General features: G+C 49.0%; 1 protein-coding gene across 4 annotated transcripts in view; it reads left to right on the top strand.

The window, feature by feature from the left end:
- The window catches only part of JDP2 (Jun dimerization protein 2), a 43622-nt gene that overhangs the window by 7596 nt on the left and 13348 nt on the right, over positions 1–22678 (top strand). For all 4 annotated transcript variants that reach the window (XM_040226063.1, XM_040226061.1, XM_040226060.1 and 1 more), the window contains one exon: positions 3828–4051. In XM_040226063.1, coding sequence (XP_040081997.1) covers positions 3851–4051 — 201 coding nt within the window. In that variant the 5' untranslated portion in view covers positions 3828–3850. The remainder of the gene's footprint in view (positions 1–3827; positions 4052–22678) is intronic.

The following is a 22678-nucleotide window of genomic DNA, read 5'->3' as shown; positions in this document are numbered from 1 at the left end:
AATGGCATGTGTTAAGGACTTTGTGGTTTGTATCTGAGCATTTAGGGGCACCCTTGAGGGGAAGGGCAGGAGAGGGAGATTTTTTTTTTCCACTTCTGCAAAGGAAAGCCTGGTGCCTAATCCCCCTGAGTGAGGCTTGTCCTTGGGGTGGGTTCATAGGGGAGCAGGAATGGCAAGAATTCATGGGGCTGCTGCTCCCAGGGGGTGCTCCCTCTGGCAGGGGTGGGGTTCTCACGGTAGCAGAGAATTCATTATACTTTGGGATCATTTGTTAGTGTCTCATTTATACCATCTGTATGAAAATAAACAGAAGCTGCAAGCTGAGCCTATCGTTCCCGGAACACAGAGGCGTCTGGCTTCCATCTCCTGAGATGGCTTAGGCGAGGAAACATCCAGAAGCCTCTGGCGGATTTTTCTTGGGGGCTACTGTGGGAGCGAAAAGTCTGGAGGTGGATGACGAGCGTCTGAACCTCCAGAGACAGATCCTCAACCGACTCACTGAATTTCGCTCCCCCATGAACGTATCCCTCGTTCATTCGTTCAGTCAAGTATTTGTGGCTTATCCTTTCTGTGCCATAAATGGTGCAGGCATGGGGTCTCATGGGGCAACAACAGGCATGCCTGTTGCTCACCCTCCACTGGCTAAGTGGCCACAAGGCACATTTTGCCACATGCGTGGGTCCTTACACTTCAGGAAGGCTCTGGGGCTTCGGGCCAAGGAGAGGACCTTGCACTCTATTTTGCTTTGCTCCACACCTGAGGCGTGGTGCCTCCCTCCCCGGTTAGGGGTTGGTGTTCAGCTGAAGCACCAGGTATAGAACATTTTCAAGTTTCCCATCTCCTGTCCACTTTGACCTGCTCAGTTAAACATCCCTCCTGGGATTGCTGACTCTTTGTAGCATCAGTTCAGGTCTAGAAGGGGTGCTGGGAGTGGGTTTGGGCCGTTGTAGGGTTTTTTTCTTTTCTGAGAAGAAAATATGAGTTTCCTTTGTCAGTTTGGCTCAGGTAGCCTGAAACTGGGCTTCCCAGGCAGTGCTAGTGGTAAAGAACAGGCCTGCCAGTGCAGGAGACGTCAGAGACATGGGTTCGATCCCTGGGTCGGGAAGATCCTAGGTATGATTTATCCAGACAGGAGTGAGTCCTTATACTGGCCCTTTCTTATTCTCCCTGGAGGAGTCCCCAGAAGACAGGTGACTCACCCACTGTGCCCTGGAGCAGCCTTCGGGCCTGGCAGCCTGTTGCCCCCTCTGCACTGCAGGCCTGGCTCCAGAGGGTGGAAAGTGAAAGTGTTAGTTGCTCAGTCGTGTTTGACTCTTTGCGACCCTGTGGACTGTAGCTTGCTGGGTCCTCTGTCCATGGGATTCTCCAGACAAGATTTCTGAAGTGGGCTGCCATTCCCTTCTCCAGGGGATCTTCCTGACCCAGGGATGGAACCTGGGTCTGCCACATTGCAGGTAGATTCTTTACCGTCTGAGCCACCAGGGAAGCCCCAGAGGGTGGAGGGAGTGACTTTATCACCAAACCTGGATTCCAGTCCAGCTCAGGCCTAGGGAGGGTCACAGCACATTGACCAACCACATATAAGAGGTCCCAGGGTCTGTTTCTTCTATGTCTGGACTTTTGCCTAGCCTGTCATGTAGTTCTTTGGAGAACTTCTCAAACCTGGATCTCCATGGAAAGCAGAGTAGAGGGTCCTCTGTGCAAGAGAATGATCCTCCACTGTGGGCTGATATCTGAAAATCCACCATTAGAAGGTCATTCCTTCCACACTAACATTTCTTGGACCACTGGAGGGGAAATAAAAAGGGTGGGGTGAGAAAGCTTTGGTTCTAAAATCCAGGGCCCAGGAGTCCAGCTCTGTCCCTCTATAGCTGTGTGACCTTGGGGAAGTCGTTGAACCTCTGAGCTTGTTTCCTCCTGTACAAAATGAGGATGTGGTTTAGATGAGCACAGGGCCTCCTCCAGCTTGAAGACTATAACTTGATGTGAATGAGCCTGGGATCCTTTTCTGAGAATGGCCCAGGGGACACGGGGTGCTGAGGAAGGGGAGGAAAGGATGTGGGGTGGGGAAGGGGATGGCTGAGAGGCCAGGTGTGGGAGGCAGAGTAGGCAGAGCACAGAGGAAAGAGCCTGGGGCCCAAGTGTAAACTGGGGTGCAAGGTGGGGCGCTGTGTGAAGAAGGCTTCATGGCAGATGCAGCTGGTGCTGAGGATGAAATGGCAGGTCCTCTGTCTGCTCACAAGTGCCTTTCTTTCAAGAAAGTTGATGTCCAGTGGAAGTGTTGGTGGTCTCAGGGTGCAAATCACCAATGTTTCTCCCCGCCAAGTGCAGAACCAATTGAGAAAGAAACACAGGGTTGGACAGGGAACCAAATTTCACCTTTAGAAGTGAAATGGAGAAGGTGACTTGGGCTCATGACCTGAATGGCCTTGCTAATATGCTGCTCTCCTTGAAATCTAGATGTGAGAGCCTGAGACCCAGACAGTGTGGTCACAGGAGTTACTGCCCAGCAGAGGCTTGAGGTCTGATGGACGTCCTGTCTTCCCTGTTTCGCTAAATAACCCCTCTCTGTGGGAAGAGAGGGAAGGTAGAGAGATGGGCCAGAGCTTCTCCCCCAGGATTTCCAAGACAGATGGAGTGTTGATTTGATAGCCCTGTGCAGAGATGCAGGAAGAGGTGGGGGGGGGGGGTGCAGAGAAATGATTTTCTTTATAGAATTAGAATCTAGAAGCAGTTTTGTACTAAAATACTGCTTACAAGGCTGCCTAGAAGCCAAGAATGTGTACAACTGATCTCCATACTATTCTCAGTGCCTCTCAGCTCATAGTAGGTAGTTGAAAATTGGATGGATGGATGGATGGTTGAATGGGTGGATAGGAGCCCCATAAGTGACCGGAAAGTCTGGTGTTACTGGCAGACAAGGTTTCTTCCTGCCATCTGTGCCTTGAAGTGATTGTTTTTTATCCATGAGCTTCCCCCAGTGAAAGGAAGGAAGAAATAAGAATTCCTTGGGTGTTGATCCATCTACTTTATGTCTTTCTTTCATGCCTGAATCTGTCTTCCTTTGCACACCTTCTGAGTCTGGAGGAGCTAGAATATGTGTTTGCTTTGAGAGTGAAGAGCCCGTGGAAGACTTTTCTTGTCCTGGGCTCCACGGGGAAAGCACATGCTAATTAATTCCATCTCCTTTGCCTCAGTCACTTCCTCATAGATGCCAGGTGCAAGAACTCACACACACACACACACTGTTAACTTCAATTTGCTTCATCTCGTATTCAGGGTGTCTTAACAAGTAGGCAGAATGGGATGTGTGATTGGAGGGGAGGCACCATGCCAGCCTCAAAATAGCTCCCTCTTAAATATGTGCAAAGGTGCTCGATGTGCCTCCAATCTGATCCATTCCCTTTGGAGGCGGCGAGCTGCAGTCTAAATCCAGCTCTACCAGTTTTAAAGTGTTCAGTTTGGAGTGAGTTCTCTTTCTAAGCTTTCCTTCTTCCTCCATGTCTTGGGCTCTGACCTAGTCTTTTGGGGCTGGTGGAAGGATGACCGCAGTGCTTAGCTCAGAGTAAATGTTGAATCCATGAGGCCTGTGATTGGGTTAAGCATTGCCTAGGTGCCAGTGATAACCTTGGTGTGAATTGATTGATCCAGTTTCTCTCGATAACAGAATGGATGTAAGGGCAGGAAGAGCAACTTGGGGTGGAGAAGGGGTTTAGGGGGACGCTGGTGAAAGAAAGGGGGGGTCCCGGCAAGACTTGAGACTTAAGCCCCTCCTAGAAGCTCTCACCCAGCTGACAGTGCCTGTCCTGCTCTTCTGTCCACTCCAGGCTGGACTGCCACTCCTCCTGCTATGATGCCTGGGCAGATCCCAGACCCTTCCGTGACTGCGGGCTCTCTGCCAGGGCTCGGCCCCCTGACTGGACTCCCCAGCTCGGCTCTGACTGCAGAGGAGCTGAAATACGCCGACATCCGCAACATTGGGGCCATGATCGCCCCTTTGCACTTCCTGGAGGTGAAACTGGGCAAGAGGCCCCAGCCTGTGAAGAGTGAGGTGAGCAAGCCTTGTTCCCCCAGGCAGGATCTTGGGGAGGGTAAGATGCCTGGGTTAGCATCCCAAAGTGAAAGTGAAAGTTGCTCAGTCGTGTCTGACTCTTTGCGACCCCCATGGACTACAGTTCATGGAATTCTCCAGGCCAGGATACTGGAGTGGGTAGCCTTTCCCTTCTCCAGGGGATCTTCCCAACTCAGGAACTGAACCAGGGTCTCCTGCATTGCAGGTGGATTCTTTACCAACTGAACTAGCATCCCAGGTCTAGCCGTAAACTTGCCATGTGACCTAAGCTTTGCTGTTTAATGTGGGGTCTGAGGACCAGTAGCATCCATGTCACCCTGGGGTTGTTAGAAATGCAGAATCTCAGGCCCCATCCCAGATCTTCTGAATCAGGATCTGTATTTTTAACAAACTGTCCCCTCCCATGCACACACCAGGGAATTCACTGCCACATTAATGCTTGAGAAGCACTGGGCTAGGTCAGTGTGCTAAACCTGTCTCTGGCTCTTCAAGGGGCACGGGAAGAGTGATTAATCATGAAAGTATTGAATAATAACATTTGACCATCACTCTGGAGTGTTGAGGGGGGCGGTGGTCAGCAGAGACAATGGAAATGTACACATGCTTTGAAAAGTATATAAGGCAAAGCCAACATTGGGTTAGTTTTAAAAAATTGTTATCATTGGTCACATCGTTGTCTTTATTGCTCTTGGCTCCAGGCTGGAGCTGAAAGCAGGAACTTGGAGGAGGGCGTGGGCTCCCTTCCCAAAGTGCTGCCAGAGCCGGGCCTGGCCTCAGTCACCCAGCGTCACCCGCTTTAGCTGGTATTTGCAGAGGACCCACCATGCAGCATGCCTTCCTCAGGTCCCTTGCAGCTGCAGCGCTCATGAGCCTTCCTTGTGGAACAGCAGCATTTCCCTGGGGACTAGTGAGACGCAGAAGTCCCCAGGGTGGGTGATCATCAGTGCTGGGCACGCCCTGTGTCACTGCCCCAGGGCTGGCAATTTGTCCAAAGGCCTGCCCTTTTGAGGGCCCCGTCAGGGCCATGTTTTCAGAGGCCAGACTGAGTAGCTGCCCACCTGGAAGGAAGAAGGAGCTGGTGGTGGGAGCCACGCTAAACATGCTAAAGTCGCTTCTGTCGTGTCCGACTGTTTGGTGATCCCGTGGACTGTAGCCCGCCAGGCTCCTCTGTCCATGGGACTCTCCAGGCAAGAATATCGGAGTGGGTTGCCATTTCCTTCTCCAGGGGATCTTCCCGACCCAGGGATCGAATCTACATCTCTTGTGTCTCCTGCGTTGACAGATGGGTTCTTTACCACTAGCACCACCTGGGAAGCTGGAGAGGTGTCAGATAGCGGGCTCAGGTGGGGGAGCTGAGTCTCAGATGCTGGGCCACTCTCGGGGAGGGAGCATTCAGAAACGTGCTCCGGGATGGGGGCTCATCCTGTAGGATGGAGCTCACAGGGCTGGACCTCCCAGAGAGGGGGACTCTAGATGGAGAAAGGTGTCCGGATACTGTCGGTGGGCGGGGGGAGTTGGGTATTTCATGGTGCTTCTGCTGTGCCCTCTGTCTCCCCCGAAAGCACCATAAACCTGCACAGAAGGTCTGCTGGGAGCCCAGCTAGCGGGGCGGCATGCTGGCCATTGGCGGGGCTGGCCACGGCTCTCAGGCGTGTTTGGTTTGGCCTGCACTGGGTTTTAAAAGAAGCTGGAACCAACCTTTCACTTGAAAACTTGGATTTTAACCTTTGATTACAAAATGGGGCAATCTGGCCACAGTGGGCCCGGTGCTGGCGTGGCCACAGCTCCCTGAAGGGACCCTCTTTACTTTCCTCTCTCCCGTCTCCCTCGGGCCCCTGACCCTCCCTGTTAACTCTCGATGATTTCGCTTCCCCTTGTTGGCTTGCCTTTCACTGCTGCCTGCAGCTCTCATCTACCCTGGGCTACGTGGCCCCTGCTGTAGACGTTTGTGCTGGAGACACCTGGGCTAGGTGGCCTGTAGCGGCTCCCTAGAGACTGTTGATGACAAGATAAGAGCGGATGGTAATGATATTCTTCTAAATTGACTTTGTCCATGTGCTGTGGAACACTCTTCCCAGCTTAGTCGGTGCTCTGCATTCTTTGTGGAGAGACTTGTCTTGGTTTTTTTTTTTTTTGCTATTTCACTTCTCCAGGCCCAGAACTTGAAAGTATCCATTTCTGGGTCATTCCACAGTATTTAAAACCATTTAAAACCAGTGGCTGAGCAGGGGGCACTGAGGCTGTTGGGCTTGATGAAGAGCCAGATGCCTTGGTCTCTGGGATCTGCCCTGGGGGGTGGAGGGCAGGGGCTGAGTTACCACCTCTTCCCCCCACAAAAGGCGCCAGAGGAACTTTCTTTTTTGGGAAATGCCTTTATTTGGATTGCATATTTTTGCATTTCACAGCCTCCCCCAGTTGGTGGCATATGCCCTGTTCCTGACAGTGATGTGCTGTCCTCACAGGCACCCACAGTGTGCACCATCCAGGCTGTGAAAATAACAAGCCTTTTTTTAGGGTGTATTTGCATGTCCTCTCCCCCGCTGTCAGACTGCAGTGTTGCGGGGGTGATGAGGCCAGATGGAGGAGCACAGAGGCGCTGGCGAGGAGTAAGGTCAGCCCTCCACTGGGAGCTGACCTGCAATGCGCTAAGTCAGACCCAAGGTGGGTGGGGGGGTCCCTTCTGAGAGCAACTGAAAAATAAAGGGGGTTGAGAGAGAACCTTGCCACTGGGAACCTTACATCCTGATGAGTCATTTGCATATGACACACTGCCTTTGGTGAATTTTCACAGTGGCACTTTGGACTCGTAAAAGTTTCTTCAATAACCATAAGATACGAATTTACGTCTACGGAGTGTTTAATACGTAGCAGGCCTTTTGCTAAGGGCTTAACACTTATGATCTCTTTTGTTCCTTACCTGGTCCTGGTGATCCGATTCTCTTCCAGTTTAAAGAAGAGGAAAATGAGACTTCCCTGGTAGTCCAGTGGTTAGGACTCCATGCTTCTGCTGCAGAGGTCCACGGTTCAATCCCTAGTCAGGGAACTTAGATCCCTCAGCCCAAGAGGTGTGGCCAAAATAATTTTTTTTTTAATTTAAAAACAAAAAAATAAAAGAAGAGGTAGTTGAGATCCAGGGAGGAGGAAGTCAAGTCATGCAGGGTTGCACAGCTGGAGGATGGCAGAGCTGGGAGCTGCATGGGGAAGACGCTGCTGCTGTAACTGGCAGGGTGCACCTGGCACAATGCTGGGCATGCTCTGCGAAGCGTCTCACCAAACCCTCTTGAGAACCCTCTTGAAGTCATTATTATTACTATTGTTATTGTTATGCCCACAGTATGGATGCCGTCAACAAGTCTTGGGGACATCCAAGGTCGCACAGCTGGGAAACAGGCCTAGTCAGTCTGGCTTTTCAGCCAAAGCTTTAACCTCATGCTCCGCTGCCCTTTGTGCTCACTGCCTGCCTTCCAGGCTTCTAATCTGCTCTAGCAGGCTGGGGAGGCAGATGAACCTGATCCCAGAATGTTCCATCATTTTGATGACGTGGCTCGATTAGCGCTGAGCCCGGCAGTTCTGCAGCCGTCTCATCTCCCAGGCCCCCAGAGAGCGGACAGGCCAAGCCGCTGTGCAGGCAGCTCCGTCCCAGCTGGCTCTTGGGCTGTCCGCCTTGTGGAGGCCAGCAGCCTCTTGGGCCATGTCCAAATACCCAAAGCAGTTGCGTAAGAGAAGATCGGAGGAATTAAGTTAAAGGACAGGTTTTGTAATGATAAAGTGCTTCGTGCTGATGTTGTTATTATTATATGGTTGACACATCATGTGAAACTATTTTCATGCCAGCTGCTTTCCTGCAGTCCGTTTGTCCAGGGATACTTGCAAAGCACCCACCATGTGCCAACCACTGGGCCAGACACTGGATACTGAACCGTAAACCAAGTAGACAAAACCCACCTTCTCTTGGACTATGTATTTAGAGTGGGGACATCTGAGAATAAGCAAATTCACATACAATATAAAAGGCCAGGTAGTGGTCAGTGTCATGAAGACAAATTCAGTAGATCATGTGGATGGCCAGTGGCCAGACCGCGTGTTGGCTAGGGTATGTGGACATGTTATATTGTGACTTATGGCATTTTTAGAGCTGATGCTTCTCTCTTGCCTCATTGTTCTTCTTTCTTTTCCAATACTCCTTTTCAAGGCAGCTTTGCTCCCTGGCTTTCTCCAGAGCTTTCCTTCCTTCTTCCATTTTTTTGTTCTGTAGCCTCTTAAAGCTGGACTCCTCCACCAAGCACTCTCTATTGTCCTGGAGGTCTCCGCCTTTCCCAGCTGGGTCATCTCTGAGTGGGCTGCTCTGGTTGTGGTGGCCACACCCTGCCTCTGGGCCTGGAATGCATTTCCAGTAGTGGGGGAAGGAGACGAGAAGCCTTGTCCTTGCAACCGTCCCCCGCCCCAAACCCACCAAGCACTGCTCTAACAACCTGCTGGATAGAAACCCTCACCCTCTGTGCCACTCTGGGGTGCTCTAGTAGGGACTCAAGTTCATGGGAGGTTAGCCTGGATGACCTTTTAAGAAAGAGATTGCAAACTGTCATTCCATGGGCAGGAGTCAGCCTACAGATGAATCTTGTTTAGCCTTCACCATGTGGGGTTCTTTCTTTTTTTTTAATTGAAAGAGTTGCTATATTTAAAAGCCAGGAAATGTGGACTTTTTGGCTTCTTTGAAAAACCCAGAATATGTGGCCCCTCTAGGCCAACAGCCTTGCATGCACCAGGAAGCTGGAACTGAGTAGCAGACGCTCACTGTGTTGGCACGTGGGCCTCAGTTTTCCACAGTCCCCACTGCCCCCTATTGCCTTCTACCCAGCCCATTTCACACCCTGTCACCAGCCTGCTTTTGAGCTTGTGTCCTGTGTTTAGATTCCCAGGACGGGGACTACACCTTTCATTCCTTCCTTTTTATTTCCACCAGACAGCGGACAGTGTCTGGCCTGTGAAAGTGTTAGTTGCTCAGTCATATCCAACTAGTTGTGACCCCATGGACTGTAGTCTGCCAGGCTTCTCTGTCCATGGAATTCTCCAGGCAAGAATGCTGGAGTGGGTAGCCATTCCCTTCTCCAAGGGATCTTCCCAACCTAGGGACTGAACTTGGGTCTTCTGCATCACTGCAGGCAGATTCTTTACCATCTGAGCCACAAGGGAAGCCCGCCTGGTCTATAGATTGTATGTTAAGACATGCTTGGTGGTTTGAACATTAACTAGCTGTATCGACTTGGCAAGTCACTTAAATTTTCCGTCCCTTAGTTTCTATATCTCCCAGTTCTCACCTCCAGGCATTTGTCCTTTTTTTTTTTTTTCTGTTTGTGAGCATAAGGGACTTCAGGCTACAGGCAAGAGGACACAATGAAAATCAAACCAGCCATTTCCAAACTTGGTTGATCATCAAAACCACTCGGAAAGCTTCTGATGAATCCAGATTCCCAGACCCAACCTTAGGCCCAGGTACTCAGAATCTCTGAGGGTCCAGGGAATCTGTGTATTTAGAGGGCCCAGGGAGTACTTGGCTACATTTGGGAATCTGACTTTGTGTTTGTACTTCTTGTACTCTTCTGATTCCCTAGGAATCAGTGTCTTCATTCCATCATGGTCTGCCTTTCCAGCAGAATCCATGTGGTGACTAGATCCTTATCCTCACCATCTTGAAAGCAGGAGGAGAGACTTACCTGTTTGTGGATTTCACGTTGGTCGCTTCCCAACTTCTCTAGGGGACCCTTGAGAACATTTAGAAGGTTTTCCCCTTTGGAAGGAGTGGGACTTTGAATCAGTGAACTATTGTGAGATCTTGGAAGGTGTGCTCACTCTTAAGAGCTTCCTCACCAAAAAGACCAAAATGTTCATCCATGAGCAAAAATTGCCCCAGACCAGCTGATGTGCTGGGTAAATGTTGGCCTAAGCATGCTTGTGTTTTTAGTGATTTAAAACATAAAGGCAGCCCACTGACATTTTTTCGCAAGCCTTGCATAATTGGTTTTTAATCTGTGGCTCTTTGGAATAGCGTTGGCCTTATTCCCTCTGACTCAGATACTTTTTCTGTCTCGTACTTGCTTGGCAGAGAGATCCAATCTGTCCCTTCTTGGAATAGAATCTCCCAACTCATCTTTGAAATCCTAAGTTTCCACTTTAGTTCTGTCACTCTTTGTTAGCACACTTTCAAAGCTGTTAGCTTCCCCCCGCCACCCCCACCGACTTTAATCATTGAATTTGAGGGCGAATGAGTGATAGCTAAAGATAGCCATGCATGTGTGTAACTTTGGCCCCTGTGGTATTTACTCTTATTTCATACCATAACCTGAACATTCACAAGGTTCCAAACTTTTTTTTTCAAACTTTAAACTTTTAATTTACTATTGGGGTATAGCCAATTAATAATGTTGCGGTAGTTTCAGGTGAACAGCGAAGGGACTCAGCCATATATATATATATATATATATATATATATATATATCCATTCTCCTGCAAATCCCCTTCCCCTCCAGGCAGGCACATAACTTTGAGCAGAGTTCCATGTGCTTGTTGGTTATCCATTTTGAATATAGCTTCCCAAACTCCCTAACTATCCCTTTCCCGCAGCAACCATAAGTTCATTTTCTAAGTCTGTGAGTCTCTTTCTGTTTTGTAAGTACATTTGTATAATTTCTTTTTAGATTCCATGTATAACGGATGTCATATGATGTTTCTCCTTCTCTGTCTGACTTACTTCACTCAGTATGACACTCTAAACGTCCATCCATGTTGCTGCAAATGGTATTATTTCATTCTTTCCAGTGGCTGGGTAATATTCCATTGTACATCTATACCACATCTTTCTTTATTCCTCTGTTGATGGACATTTAGGCCGCTTCCGTATCTTGGCTATTGTAAACAGTGCTGCAGTGCACATTGGGGTGCATGTATCCTTTCGGATCGTGTTTTTCTCTGAATATGTGCCTAGGAGTGGGATTGCAGGGTCATGTGGTAGCTCTATTTTTAGTTTTTTAAGGCACCTCCATACTGTTCTCCATAGTGAAAGTGAAAGTCACTCAGTTGTGTCCGACTCCTTGCGACCCCGTGGACTATACAGTCTATGGAATTCTCCAGGCCAGGATACTGGAGTGGGTAGCCTTTCCCTTCTCCAGGGGATCTTCCCAACCCAGAAATCAAACCCAGGTCTCTTGCATTGCAGGCAGATTCTTTACCAGCTGAACCACAAAATGAACTCAAATGGCTTACAAATATATGTATGTGAAAATCGCTTAGTTGCATCTGACTCTTAGTGACCCCAGGGACTGTAGACCCCCAGGCTCCTCCGTCCATGGGATTTTCCAGGCAAGAATACTGGCGTGGGGTGCCATTGCCTTCTCCAGGTCTCCATAGTGGCGGTACCAATTTCATTCTGACTAGCAGTATAGTAGTGTTCCCTTCTCTTCACACCCTTTCCAGCATTTGTGGTTTGTGCATTTTTTGATGATAGCCATTCTGATTGGTGTGAGGTGATATCTCATTGCAGTTTTGATTCCAAAAGTCTTTTTTAACATCAAAAGAATGTTTTCCTAGCACCAGGCCCCTTGGAGAGGTGGTGGTGGGGACATGGCTGGATCTGTATGTTCTTAGCAGAGATCAGACACTTCTGAAGAGTTCAAGGAATCCCATGCTGCCTTCTTAGATCTCTGCCTTGAGATGGGGATAATAATAGCTCCTACCTTCTAGTGTTGCTGTATAATTAAGTGAACTAATGCAGGTAAAGAAGGGCTTCACATAATGCCTGGCACTTAAGAAGATACACAACAAATGTAAGACATGACTACAACGACTTTTCAAATGAGTCAATCGGGCAAGTTAGTTTTTATCATTGATTCAAAACTTGATTCTTGGACTTTCATTTGCTTGTGGTATTTTACCCTTGGAAGTGGTGAGTGGCCTGAGTGTTTGGAGGTGTCCAAGCATCAGGGGAGTAGGGCAGCAACCTGGCTGCCTAAGCAAATGGGCTGCTTCTTGGGCCTAGAAAGAGTTTTGGGCTTGGGTTCAAGCTTCTGGCTTCAGAATTGGCTCCATCGCCTACTCCCTGGACAACTTTGGACAAGTCAGCTGATCTTTCTGAGTGTAGTTTTCTTGTCTGCAAAAGGAGGAAGCTAAAACTCTTGAAATTTCATGGTGAACTTAAAGCGAGGTACTGTGTGTAAAGATAGCCTGACTATAGTCATCACACCCTTACATCACCTTTACTAGGGATTGAGTCCACTTGCAGTGAATCACACTAGAGTTTCTGAGAGCAGGGGTCTTTCCAATGTGTTGTATCCATGACCAGGGTTTCAGAGAGGCAAGCTGACCTTCCTGTTTCTGGTTGTTTATGTTGTTTAAACGCAGCCAGAGTTTTAGTTACCATCACAAACTGTGAATGAAAGGGCCCTTCAACCCTCAGGTCTCCACTAAGTTGCCCTGAGTGACCTCTTATCTCATTTCCTGTGGTATTAAGGGCATTGCTAGTTTCACAAGAATCCTCGGTATTTTTAGCAGCCCTGTCAACGCTGGTCATCTTATGTTGGTGTCCCCAGACCTGCTGGCAATATGGACTCAGAGTTGGGAAACTGAGTCCCCTCACGGGTCCTCCTCTGGCTGAACAATTCTGAAAGTGTAAAAGTGAAAGTGTGAGTTGCTCAGTCGGTCTGACTCTTTGTGACCCCATGGACTGTAGCCTGCCAGGCTCCTCTGTCCATGGAATTCTCCAGACAAGATTTCTGAAGTGGGCTGCCATTCCCTTCTCCAGGGGATCTTCCTGACCCAGGGATTGAATCTGGTTCTCCTGCAGATTCTTTACCACCTCAGCCGCCAGGGAAGTCAACTCTAAAGCCAGCCAGATCTCTTTCCCCTCTACTGTGCCCCAAAGATACAAGACAACTTCAGGAGAGCTAGAGCTCAGAGACCTAGAAGGACATTGGAGCAGATTCGGGCTGGCTGCAGAGATACTTGGAATGAGGTTGATGGGCTGAGAACCTGTGCACATGCTGGCCTCTGGGGGGCTCATTGGCTGTGCTCTGCTGTTTGACTGCAGTGTCCCCCTTTACTAAGTACGGTGCACATGCACGTCCTGGGTGACAACTTCCTTTGTGGCTTGCCTCCATGCCCCTGCTCCCTGTCTCTCCCCCGAACCAACCCCAATACAGAACCTTGGCTCTGTGGAAGCCATGTAGCCAAGCAGGACTACTGACTGGAACAGTCTGGCTCTAGAGAGGTTACTAGACATTGAGCTTTAGCTTCCTCCCTGTCTCACGACAGATACAAAAATCAACTCAAATTGGATCAAAAACCTATTGTAAGAGCTAAAATCACAAAACTCTTGGAAGAAAAACCACAAATCTATGTGACCTTGGATTAGATAAGACTCCAAAAGCACAAGCAATGAAAAATAACTTGGACATCATCAAAATTAAAACCTGTCATGCTTCAAAGGACAAAAAGTGAAAAGACCGTCCATAGAATGAGAACTTTTGCAAATTATAGACCTGATAAAGGATTTGTATCCAGAATATATAAAGAATGATTAAAATTCTAATTAAAAGAGAAATAGCCTAATTTAAAAAATGGACAAAGTATCCCAATACACATTTTTCCAAAGAAGATATATGAATGGTTAATAAGCACATGGAAAGATGCTCAACATCATTAGCCATCACAGAAATGCAAATCAAAACTGCAGTGAGGTACCACTTCACACCCACTAGGATAACTGTAATAAAAAGGACAGATAATGACAAGTATTAGTAAGGATGTAGAGAAGTTGTAATCCTCATACACTGCTGTTGGGAATGTAAAATGGTGCAGATGCTTTGGAAGACACTCTGGCAGTTCCTCAAAAGGCTAAACACAGTGTTACCATGAAATGAAAGTGTGTTAGTCCCTCAGTCGTGTCTCACTCTTTGCAACCCAGGGGTCTGTAGCCACTCTCCTCTGTCCATGGGATTCTCCAGGCTAGAATACTGGAGTGGGTTGCCATTTTCTTCTCTCTATGACCCAGCAATCCCACCCCTAGGTATATGTGATCGAGAGAAATTAAGACAGAAACTTATACAGGAGTGTTCACAATATCTCAAAAGTGGAAACAGCCCAAATGTCCATTAGCTGATGCATGGATAAATAAAACGTTCCGTAGCCATATCGTGGAATATTATTTGGCCATAAAAAGGGATAAAGTACGTTCCACAACGTGGATGGACCTTGCAAACATTACATGAAAGAAGCCTGTCTCAAGAGATCACATGTTGCGTGAGTTCATTGTTATGAGATGTCTAGAAGAGGCAAATCTATAGAGACAAGAAGGAGAACTGGTTCCCTGGTGCTTAAGGTCGGGGGACATGGGAGAAGTTGGAGTGATGGCTCAAAGGTATGGAGTTTCCTTTGGGGGTGATGAGAATGCTGTAAAGTTAATTGTGATTGGCGGCACAACTTTGCGAATCTACTCAAAGCAATTGAACTGTGCAGTTTAAGTGGACTGAATTGTATCGTATGTGTGAATTTTATCTCAAAGCTATTGTAAAAATGGGCAAGCGTAATATATACCTCAGTTGGGTACAGGGAGGATTAAAAGAGATACTGTATGTTAATCGTATAGCTTGTGTGATGCAGTGATGCCACAGCCATGATGCCACACAGCGTGTATCTATGCTCCAGAATTAGTAGCTATGATGATTAATACCCCCACCACTGCCCCTTTTAGGCCAATAGTGGTGAAAAAGCCAGGGTCTGGTTAGGGATATTTTCTCCTCTCTCTTTTGTTGCTAGTGGCCCTGCAGAGGCAATGGGAGCAGCCTGGCAGGGTTTTGTATGGAACTTGGGAGGAAATATGGCGTAATCCTGCTTATTCATTAGCATCCCCTGGAGAGTGTTTAAAAAAAAAAAATACTGAATTCATCCCAGTGATTCTAGCTCAGTTGGTCTGGGTGGGGCCGGCAGGTGGTTCTAATCTGTAGCCACTGGTTGAAACCCATGTTACCTTATAAACCGGCCTAGGTCTTTGAAGGAGTAAGGACATTCGCCTTCAGGACAGAAGGATCGAATGAGCAGTGGATTTTATGGTTTGAAATCTCCTTTGATCTCTTCAAAAACCTTATGAGGTAGATGTTTTTTTAGTACCACTGGTTGTTAGGGAACCAGCAGCTCAGAGAGATTAACTTGCCAGAGTCTCATTTTTAAGGCATAATTTTATCTAATCTTTTTTTTTTTTTTTTAAAAAAAAAAAGCAAGTTCTACACCCATGCTCATACCTGTTAATGATCAAATCTGACACTTTGGAGAGCACTGCCAAGGTGACATCTGGTGCCAGGTGGGTCTGTTTTGTTCAGAACAAAGCTCTTTCTGCTACTTCTCTTTACTGCTGAGCCTTGAGAGTGCAGGGCAAGCTGGAAAACCATTATTTACATATGTATGTGTGTGTACCTATATAACACATACACACCTGTTTGCAACTACTGATTTGTGTGTGCAGGGGAAACATAAGACAGGAATAATTTGGATCCTGAAGCTATCAAAAACCTGCAGCTTTCCCCCATAACCTCTGAGTTAAAGATTTTGCATCAACTGGAACTCATCTTTATATTCTTATTGAATGACTCTAATAAGTATATGATACAATTTGAGCCCCTTAATAAAATACCACCTTTATCAATTTAGTATATTGTTGTTGTTGTTGTTCAGTTACTAAGTCTTGTTCAACTCCTTGTGACCCCATGGACTGTGGCACGCCAGGCTTCCCTTCCTTCATGATCTCCCGGGGTTTGCTCAAAGTCATGTCCATTGAGTCAGTGATGCCATCCAGCTTTCTCATCCTCTGTTGTCCCCTTCTCCTCTTGCCTTCAATCTTTCCCAGCATCAGGGTCTTTTCCAATGAGTCAGCACTATTCAAAGTCAGGCGTGGACCCAGTGGCATCTGGGAGTGTGTGAGAAGCACAGACTCCTGAGTCTCACCCTAAACCTACTAAAGCAGACTCTCTAGAGGGTGGAGCCCTTAAATCTGTGATATCAGAAGCCCTCCAGTAGGTTCTGATGTTGTCAGAACTGAACATCGCTTCCAGCTCTGACTGGTGATGGTTCTCTCGGAGAATGGCTACAAGGGCTTGAAGCCACATTTTTCTCCAAACCTATCTCAAGTTTCCTGGAGGAACCTGCATGCCAGCATGTGGTATCTGAGTCTGCGTAAGGCAGGGTTGTTCTCTGAGTCTGCAAACACCTTAGCGTTTCCAAAGCAGTTATTTTCAGGTCTTGAGATGCTCCTGCTGCCAGCATTCACACCCAAAGGGACTTCCCAATTAATTAAGCTGCTGAGCTTGTCAATAGGCCAGCTCCTTTATTGTTGTAGAAGGGAGAGAATCAGATACACTGTTCTGATGCCAAAGGAGCATTCACTTGCTGTATCTGGCCCAGAGTTCTCAGCAGCTCTGGTCTGAGAACTGGGGGGGGGGGTGGTGTCTCAGCCCCCATCATCTGTCTAGATGCTGCAAAGCCCCACCTTCGCCCGCTATGAACTTTAACTGCAACCATTTAGCTGTATAAGTCATGCTTGGTGAAATTACCCTTCCATGCTCCAGGCCAGGCATCCCTGGCTGTCAGTTCCTTTGACCACTGTCATCTGGATGGGATTTTTATTAGCTGGTTTTCTGTTCCCTCAAAGTAGAGGTCTCCGTTTCACTCAGTGATTTGTTATCTGTGCCTCATGTCTGAAAGAAATTGGCTGAAATCTGTATTTCAGCTACACACCCTGCATACAGATTAAACTGAACTGCGTTGGTGGAGAATAATTAAGCCAAGGACCTTGTTTTTCACCTTCATGATGAAAGACGAATGATTTCCAACGCTTTAATAGGATGATGGCACTTGAAATGTTCTTCTACTTTGGCCAACTCGGGACTTTCAGAACAGACCTGTTCATAAATATTCTTTGCAACAGCTGCATTTTCATTTAATTATAGACTGTCATTCAGTCAGGGGCTCTTGTCTCTCCTTTTTTTGCCCTGTGCAATCAAGGTATATTACACAGCTCATTGTTATTGCTATTGTTAAAGACCCAGTTTCTGTTGTATGATTAACTCTTTTTGTGAAGAAAATGGATTTTCCCCTGTCAGGTATATTCTGCTTCTGACCATTCTGTTGGGGGTGGGGAGAATCTCATATGTGGAGGCCACTATTTCTGTCCTTTTCTCATCTTTTTGAAGTGAATGTCAATTGGGCAAGAAAATTGATTGATTGCCTAGTGGGAAACCAAACCTCCCTAAACCATAAATATGAAACAGGCCTGGAATAGACAGATTTCAACAACAAAAAAGAGCCATCATTCTTCAAATAGCTCTTGTCCACAAAAGGATTTCCTGGCAAACTTTGTCCCTTTTCTCTTCCTCTGCCTGAGCCAAGGTGATTTTTGCCTTTATCTCCCAGCCTCCCCCTCACTTTCACAGTAACAGAGTTTGCTCTTCGCTCAGCAGGGCCATCCACAGATGGGTGCCACCCTGCCCAGCTGGCTATTTCAGGCTTTGTTTCAAACACAATGCTGCCTTTTCTTAGTGGTAGAAACAGGCTGTTCTCCACTGCTTTTGAGAGAATGGCCCTTTCCTACTCTGTGCGTATAAACCAGCCTCAGGCCTTGGGTGGCCTATTTTTTTAGAGGTTCTCTTAACCCTGGAGAAGGTTTTGACTGAGGCCCATGAGGCAGGGGTCGCGAGATGCTTCCTCTTACTGAGATGCAAGACCTCAGAGAAGTCTGTTTGATTGGATCCCCTATGGCTCTAATGCAACAAGAAGAATAGGAGCGGGCTTTCATCCTAAAGGAGGTATTCCCTGCTTCTTTCCAGAAAGCAGTGGGGTTCTGAGTGGTCTCACCACTGTCTGACCCAGAGCCCTGCGTGGACTCACTCCGCTTCCCTGAACTGGAGTTTCCAGGCCTTCGGATGCAGCAGGAATCAAGGATCTCTAGGTCTTCTTAGTTCCAGAACCTCAGGATGGAGAGTAGCTTGCTGCCTTGCTGTTCCCCGCGCTTTGCCGCAGAAGCCCAGTGCCCTGAACAGTCACCTCTCCACCTGCACTCGCCCCCAGCCAGGAGAGCTGAGTGCAGCGAATTGGCAGGTGCAGCCATTGCCTCTGCCAGCTTCTGTTCAGAGCCTTCACCTGGTGGTTGGCTGGGCTGGAGCTTTGAGGGAGCATGGCATCCAGATGTGTGGGTTTGCTTATAGGTGAAAGTGTTGGATTACAGCCTGACACTGGGGGCAGTTGGAAAGGGCACTGGATTGGGAGTCAGGCGTCCTGGGTTCTTGTCCAGGTCCCCAGCTCTGGGGATCAGGCTTCCCTTAAGCAAACATTTATTGAGTGCTACTGATGGCCATAAACTCTACAAGGTGCGGGGCACATAGAAAGTCAACAAAATACAGACTTTGCCCTCACGGAACTCCCATTTTAGTGGAGGCAGAAACTGGGGCTAGAATACAGCACATTAGAGGCCAGGATAAACTCAAAGTTCTATGAAAGCCCAGAGTGGAGGAACACCTCCCCAGCTTGGAGGGGATGAGAATCAGGGAGGACTTCCTGTAGGAGGTCACGCTTGAACTGAATGAACAGCAATGAAAGTAAACCAAGGGGACAGCAGAGGCAAAGGCATGAGGCCAGGGAAGTGTGAGGTATAGGAAAGGCTCAGTGTTGCAGGACTAGGGTGTGTAGGATAGGGATAGATGGGGGTGAGACCAGGGCAGGTGGGGCCAAGTCACCGGGTGCCTTGTTGGATGTATTAAGGAGCTTGGGCTTTATCCTGAGCGTAATGAGGAGCCCCTGAAGGTCAGTAACTGGATCAGATTTGCATTTTAGAACTTCCCTCCGATGGCTGGAGTAGAGGATGGTTGTACACGGTCGGGAGGCCTCCCAGGAGGTGGAGCAGAAGAGAGAGAGATGGAGAGACAGAGAAACAGAGATGAGAGAAGAGAGAAAACCTGGAAAACGGCAGGGGGGTAGAGAGTGGAGAGCAAGTCTGAGGATGATATAGGATGTAGAATTGAATGGCTTGTCTGGTCAAAACTAGAGACACGGGGACAGACAGGTAAGCGGGCGAGGCCTGTAACTGGGTGGGCAATGGTGCCAGCTAGGGTGGAGAAGAGAGATAAAACCACCAGTTGAGGACAGTCTGGATCGAGCATCCAGCAGATAGTGGACTTTTTGCCCTGAAAATAAAGACTTGGTTGGCACTTGAGAAGAGGTGGTGGCTGAAACCACTCAGTGCATATGGAGGGTCCTGGGCAGGGAGGTGGGCAGGGCCCGCAGCCCCTGGCTCCCAGCAGCTGTGTTTATGTGGGAGGATGTCTGGTATGTTTGGTATCTGGGTGTTTACTTCCCAGGGTGCTCATGGGTCCCTGGTGTTGAAATGTGGCTCCTCCACGGAAGGGGGAGGGTCCCAGCAGGCACGGCCAGGGCTCGACTTGGAGGCATGAGGGCGGTCACTCAGGCCTGCCCGCTGACAACTCGTGTGCCCTGAAGCACCCCCACCCTGCAGTCGGCCCCCAAGGCTCCTTTTATGCCAGGGTTTTCTCTGTGTGGGAGGTGGGCCTGAGGCAGCATTGGCGTCACCTAGAAAGACAGGGCAGCTGGAATTTTCAGAGCCCTTCCTGTGTCCCCAGCTCTGGGATGAGACTTAAGTCGTCATGGCAACCCTGTGCGGCATGGCTCAATGTCCTCCTTGTACAAGTGATGCTCAGAGAGGCTGAGGGACTTGCCCCAGAGCACTTAAAAAAAAATTTTATAGAAAATTTTATTCAACATATAACATTTTCCAGCAAAAAAAGGCAATATGCAGGCAGAGTTGGTGTACAGAGCTGCCAGGGTAGACCCAGGCCTCTCAGACCCCAAAGTTCATGCTGACAACCTTGATGCCCCAAGTCTCAGATAAGCCCGCTTCTCTCTGCCTGGGAGACAGTTTTCAGTCTGAGATGTCTTTCAGCCCTTCACTACTCTGCTTAGCACTGCGGGTTTGACTTGATTTTTCCCTCTTGGTTTCGGCTGGCCACCTGCTTCACTGTCCTTTTCTCTACTGCTTCGTCCATGTGAGAGTTTCTGTGTTTGCCGTGCCTGGGGTTACCAAGAGTCATTGCTCTTTCTCATCCTGATTCTTTGCGGGTCTGTAAGTAAAGACCCTGATGCTGGGAGGGACTGGGGGCAGGAGGAGAAGGGGACGACAGAGGATGAGACGGCTGGATGGCATCACTGACTCGATGGACGTGAGTCTGAGTGAACTCTGGGAGCTGGTGATGGACAGGGAGGCCTGGTGTGCTGTGATTCATGGGGTCTCAAAGAGTCGGACACGACTGAGCAACTGAACTGAAGATACATATTTGGAAATGCTTATGAAATGTCAGGATTCAAAAATCACATCTGGGTGACTTGCCACTGTGTGAGAGCCACGTGGCTGGCAGACGGGGCCTGAGAGTCATGACTGGAGCAGGGTGGATCTCCCTCCTGTAAACTATGCTGCTTTCGTGCTACACTCTCGTGTTAATTGTGCAACAAATATGCTTTACTTAAAAATACCCAGGCAGATACATGAAATAAATAGCCAATGGGAATTTGCTGTGTGACCCAGGGAGCTCAGCCCAGTGCCCTGTGACAACCTGGAAGGGGTGGCATGGGGAAGGAGATGGGATAGGGATTCGGGGCGGGGAGGGGATACACGTATACCTGTGGCTGATCCATGCTGTTGTATGGCAGAGGCCAACACACTATTATCCTCCAGGTAAAGCAATTATCCTTCGATTAAAAAAAAAAAGAAATACCCAGGCAGGAAAAAATAAAATGGTCATTGTCCTCACAGATGCTTAATAGTTCCATCCCTGGGCATGGAGCTGAAAGGGTCAGCTGGGGTCTTGTTACCCAGACCACCCGCCCTTCAAAGAGCAGAAGCTGCTCAGGCCCTGCACCCCAAAGGCCTGGATTCGAAGCTGTCACTGCCCTTTGGGCAGCCTTTATGTCTTGATATCAAGCTTGATATCATGAGTTTGCGCATCCCTGAAAGTGAGGAAGATAGTAGGTCTGTCCTGCTTGGTTTCCTGAGACCATTTAACCCCCAAGGCCCCGAATCCCCGGGGTTTCCTTCCTGCTGAGGTGACCCACCTCTGTTTGCTCAAGAGCTTTTCTGCATCCAGGCTCTGCCCCTTTCTCAGCTCTTCTAGAAGCATTGCTCCTGGGTAGGCTTTCTCTCCTGGATTCCTGGGGACCACCCTCTGCACACCTGGCATCACCTAACTTCACAAGAGCAGGACCCTGGCGTCACACATGTCTTTCAGTGGCAAGAGGCAGAAACCTCCAGCTCCCTGCAGGCCAATGGAGGAATTTCCAGGGTAGATTCAGACGTATCCATCACGGACCCCGAGGAGACGAAGCACAGTCAGGCCTCTGCAGGGGTGGAATCAGCGTTCCGGTCTGTCTGCTGTCTGTCCCTCCGTCTGTCTGTACCATCGGCCTGTGGCCACGTCTCTGTGTTTCTCTCTTTGCGGCTCTGCCCCATGCTCTCTGTCTCTCTCTCTCCACCCATCTTGTCTCTCTGTGTTCTCCGACTGTCTTCCCTGTCTGTGTCTCTGCCTTTCTCTGTCTGGAGCTCTCTCTGTCTCTCGGGATTTGGACAGGATGGGGCAAGCCAGATGCCCAGCGTGTGACATTTAAGGAGACACCCACCCTCGGGTGCTGACCCTGCCCTGGCACAAGCTCCAGAGTTGAGCACCTCCTTAAATCTGTGCCCTGGGCCCCTTGCTCACCACACCCTGTCCAGGCTGTGCTTCTCTCCCTCTCTCGCCCATTCCCTCTCTTTGTCCGACTCGCTCCTATAGCCCAGTGTCTGTTTCTCTCTTGCCAGGTGATCTCTGCTCATCTCAACCCATCAGCAGCCTGATCCTTCTGCTTCTCTGGGTTGAAATTGATTGTCCAGCCTGCATACCCCCCGGCCCAGCAGTTTAGTTTCAGATATCTTGTTGGCTAATACAGCCCAGCTTGGGTCAGCCACTCATACCACATACAGTTAGCTAGAGCAGGGGCCAGGGTTGCCCTGGGCCTCCTCAGGGGGCTTGGAAACAGGCTGTCTGAGGGTGGACTACTCAACAGTGAGGGCCTCCTTGGCCGTGATCCAGACCCCCAGGTCTGGCCCTCCAAGGTGGAGGATGGTGTAAGGGCCCCCCCCTCCCCCGGCTCCGTCACTGCCAGAACACAGACAGCTTTGTCCTCGGGTCATCCTGGGAACTGAAGAAGTCCAGAACCAGAACCCAGTTGGAGGACAGGGAACCATCTGCTTGCTCCACCTGCCTGCCCCCACTCACCCCTACCCCGACTATGGGTTTCAGTCTTGAAGCTCAAGCTGCCTCCTCCTCAAACATGCTGGATCCTCCAGCTGTGTCTGCAGAAAAAGTCATCATCTCCCGTTCAGGGTTCCGATTTTAGATATTGGAGCCGTGTGCGGCGAAAACACGGCGCTGTCTCTCACCCATGCGGGACCAGATGCCTAGAGGATGCAGGGAGCGTCTAGGAGAAGGCAGCGGCCTCAAGCCTGGGGGAGGGCTGAGCCAGTCTCCA

Source organism: Oryx dammah, unplaced genomic scaffold (assembly GCF_014754425.2).
Source record: "Oryx dammah isolate SB20612 unplaced genomic scaffold, SCBI_Odam_1.1 HiC_scaffold_26, whole genome shotgun sequence".
NCBI lineage: Eukaryota > Metazoa > Chordata > Mammalia > Artiodactyla > Bovidae > Oryx > Oryx dammah.
Note: the sequence above shows the minus strand (reverse complement) of the source record. Positions and strands in the feature narration are given on the sequence as shown.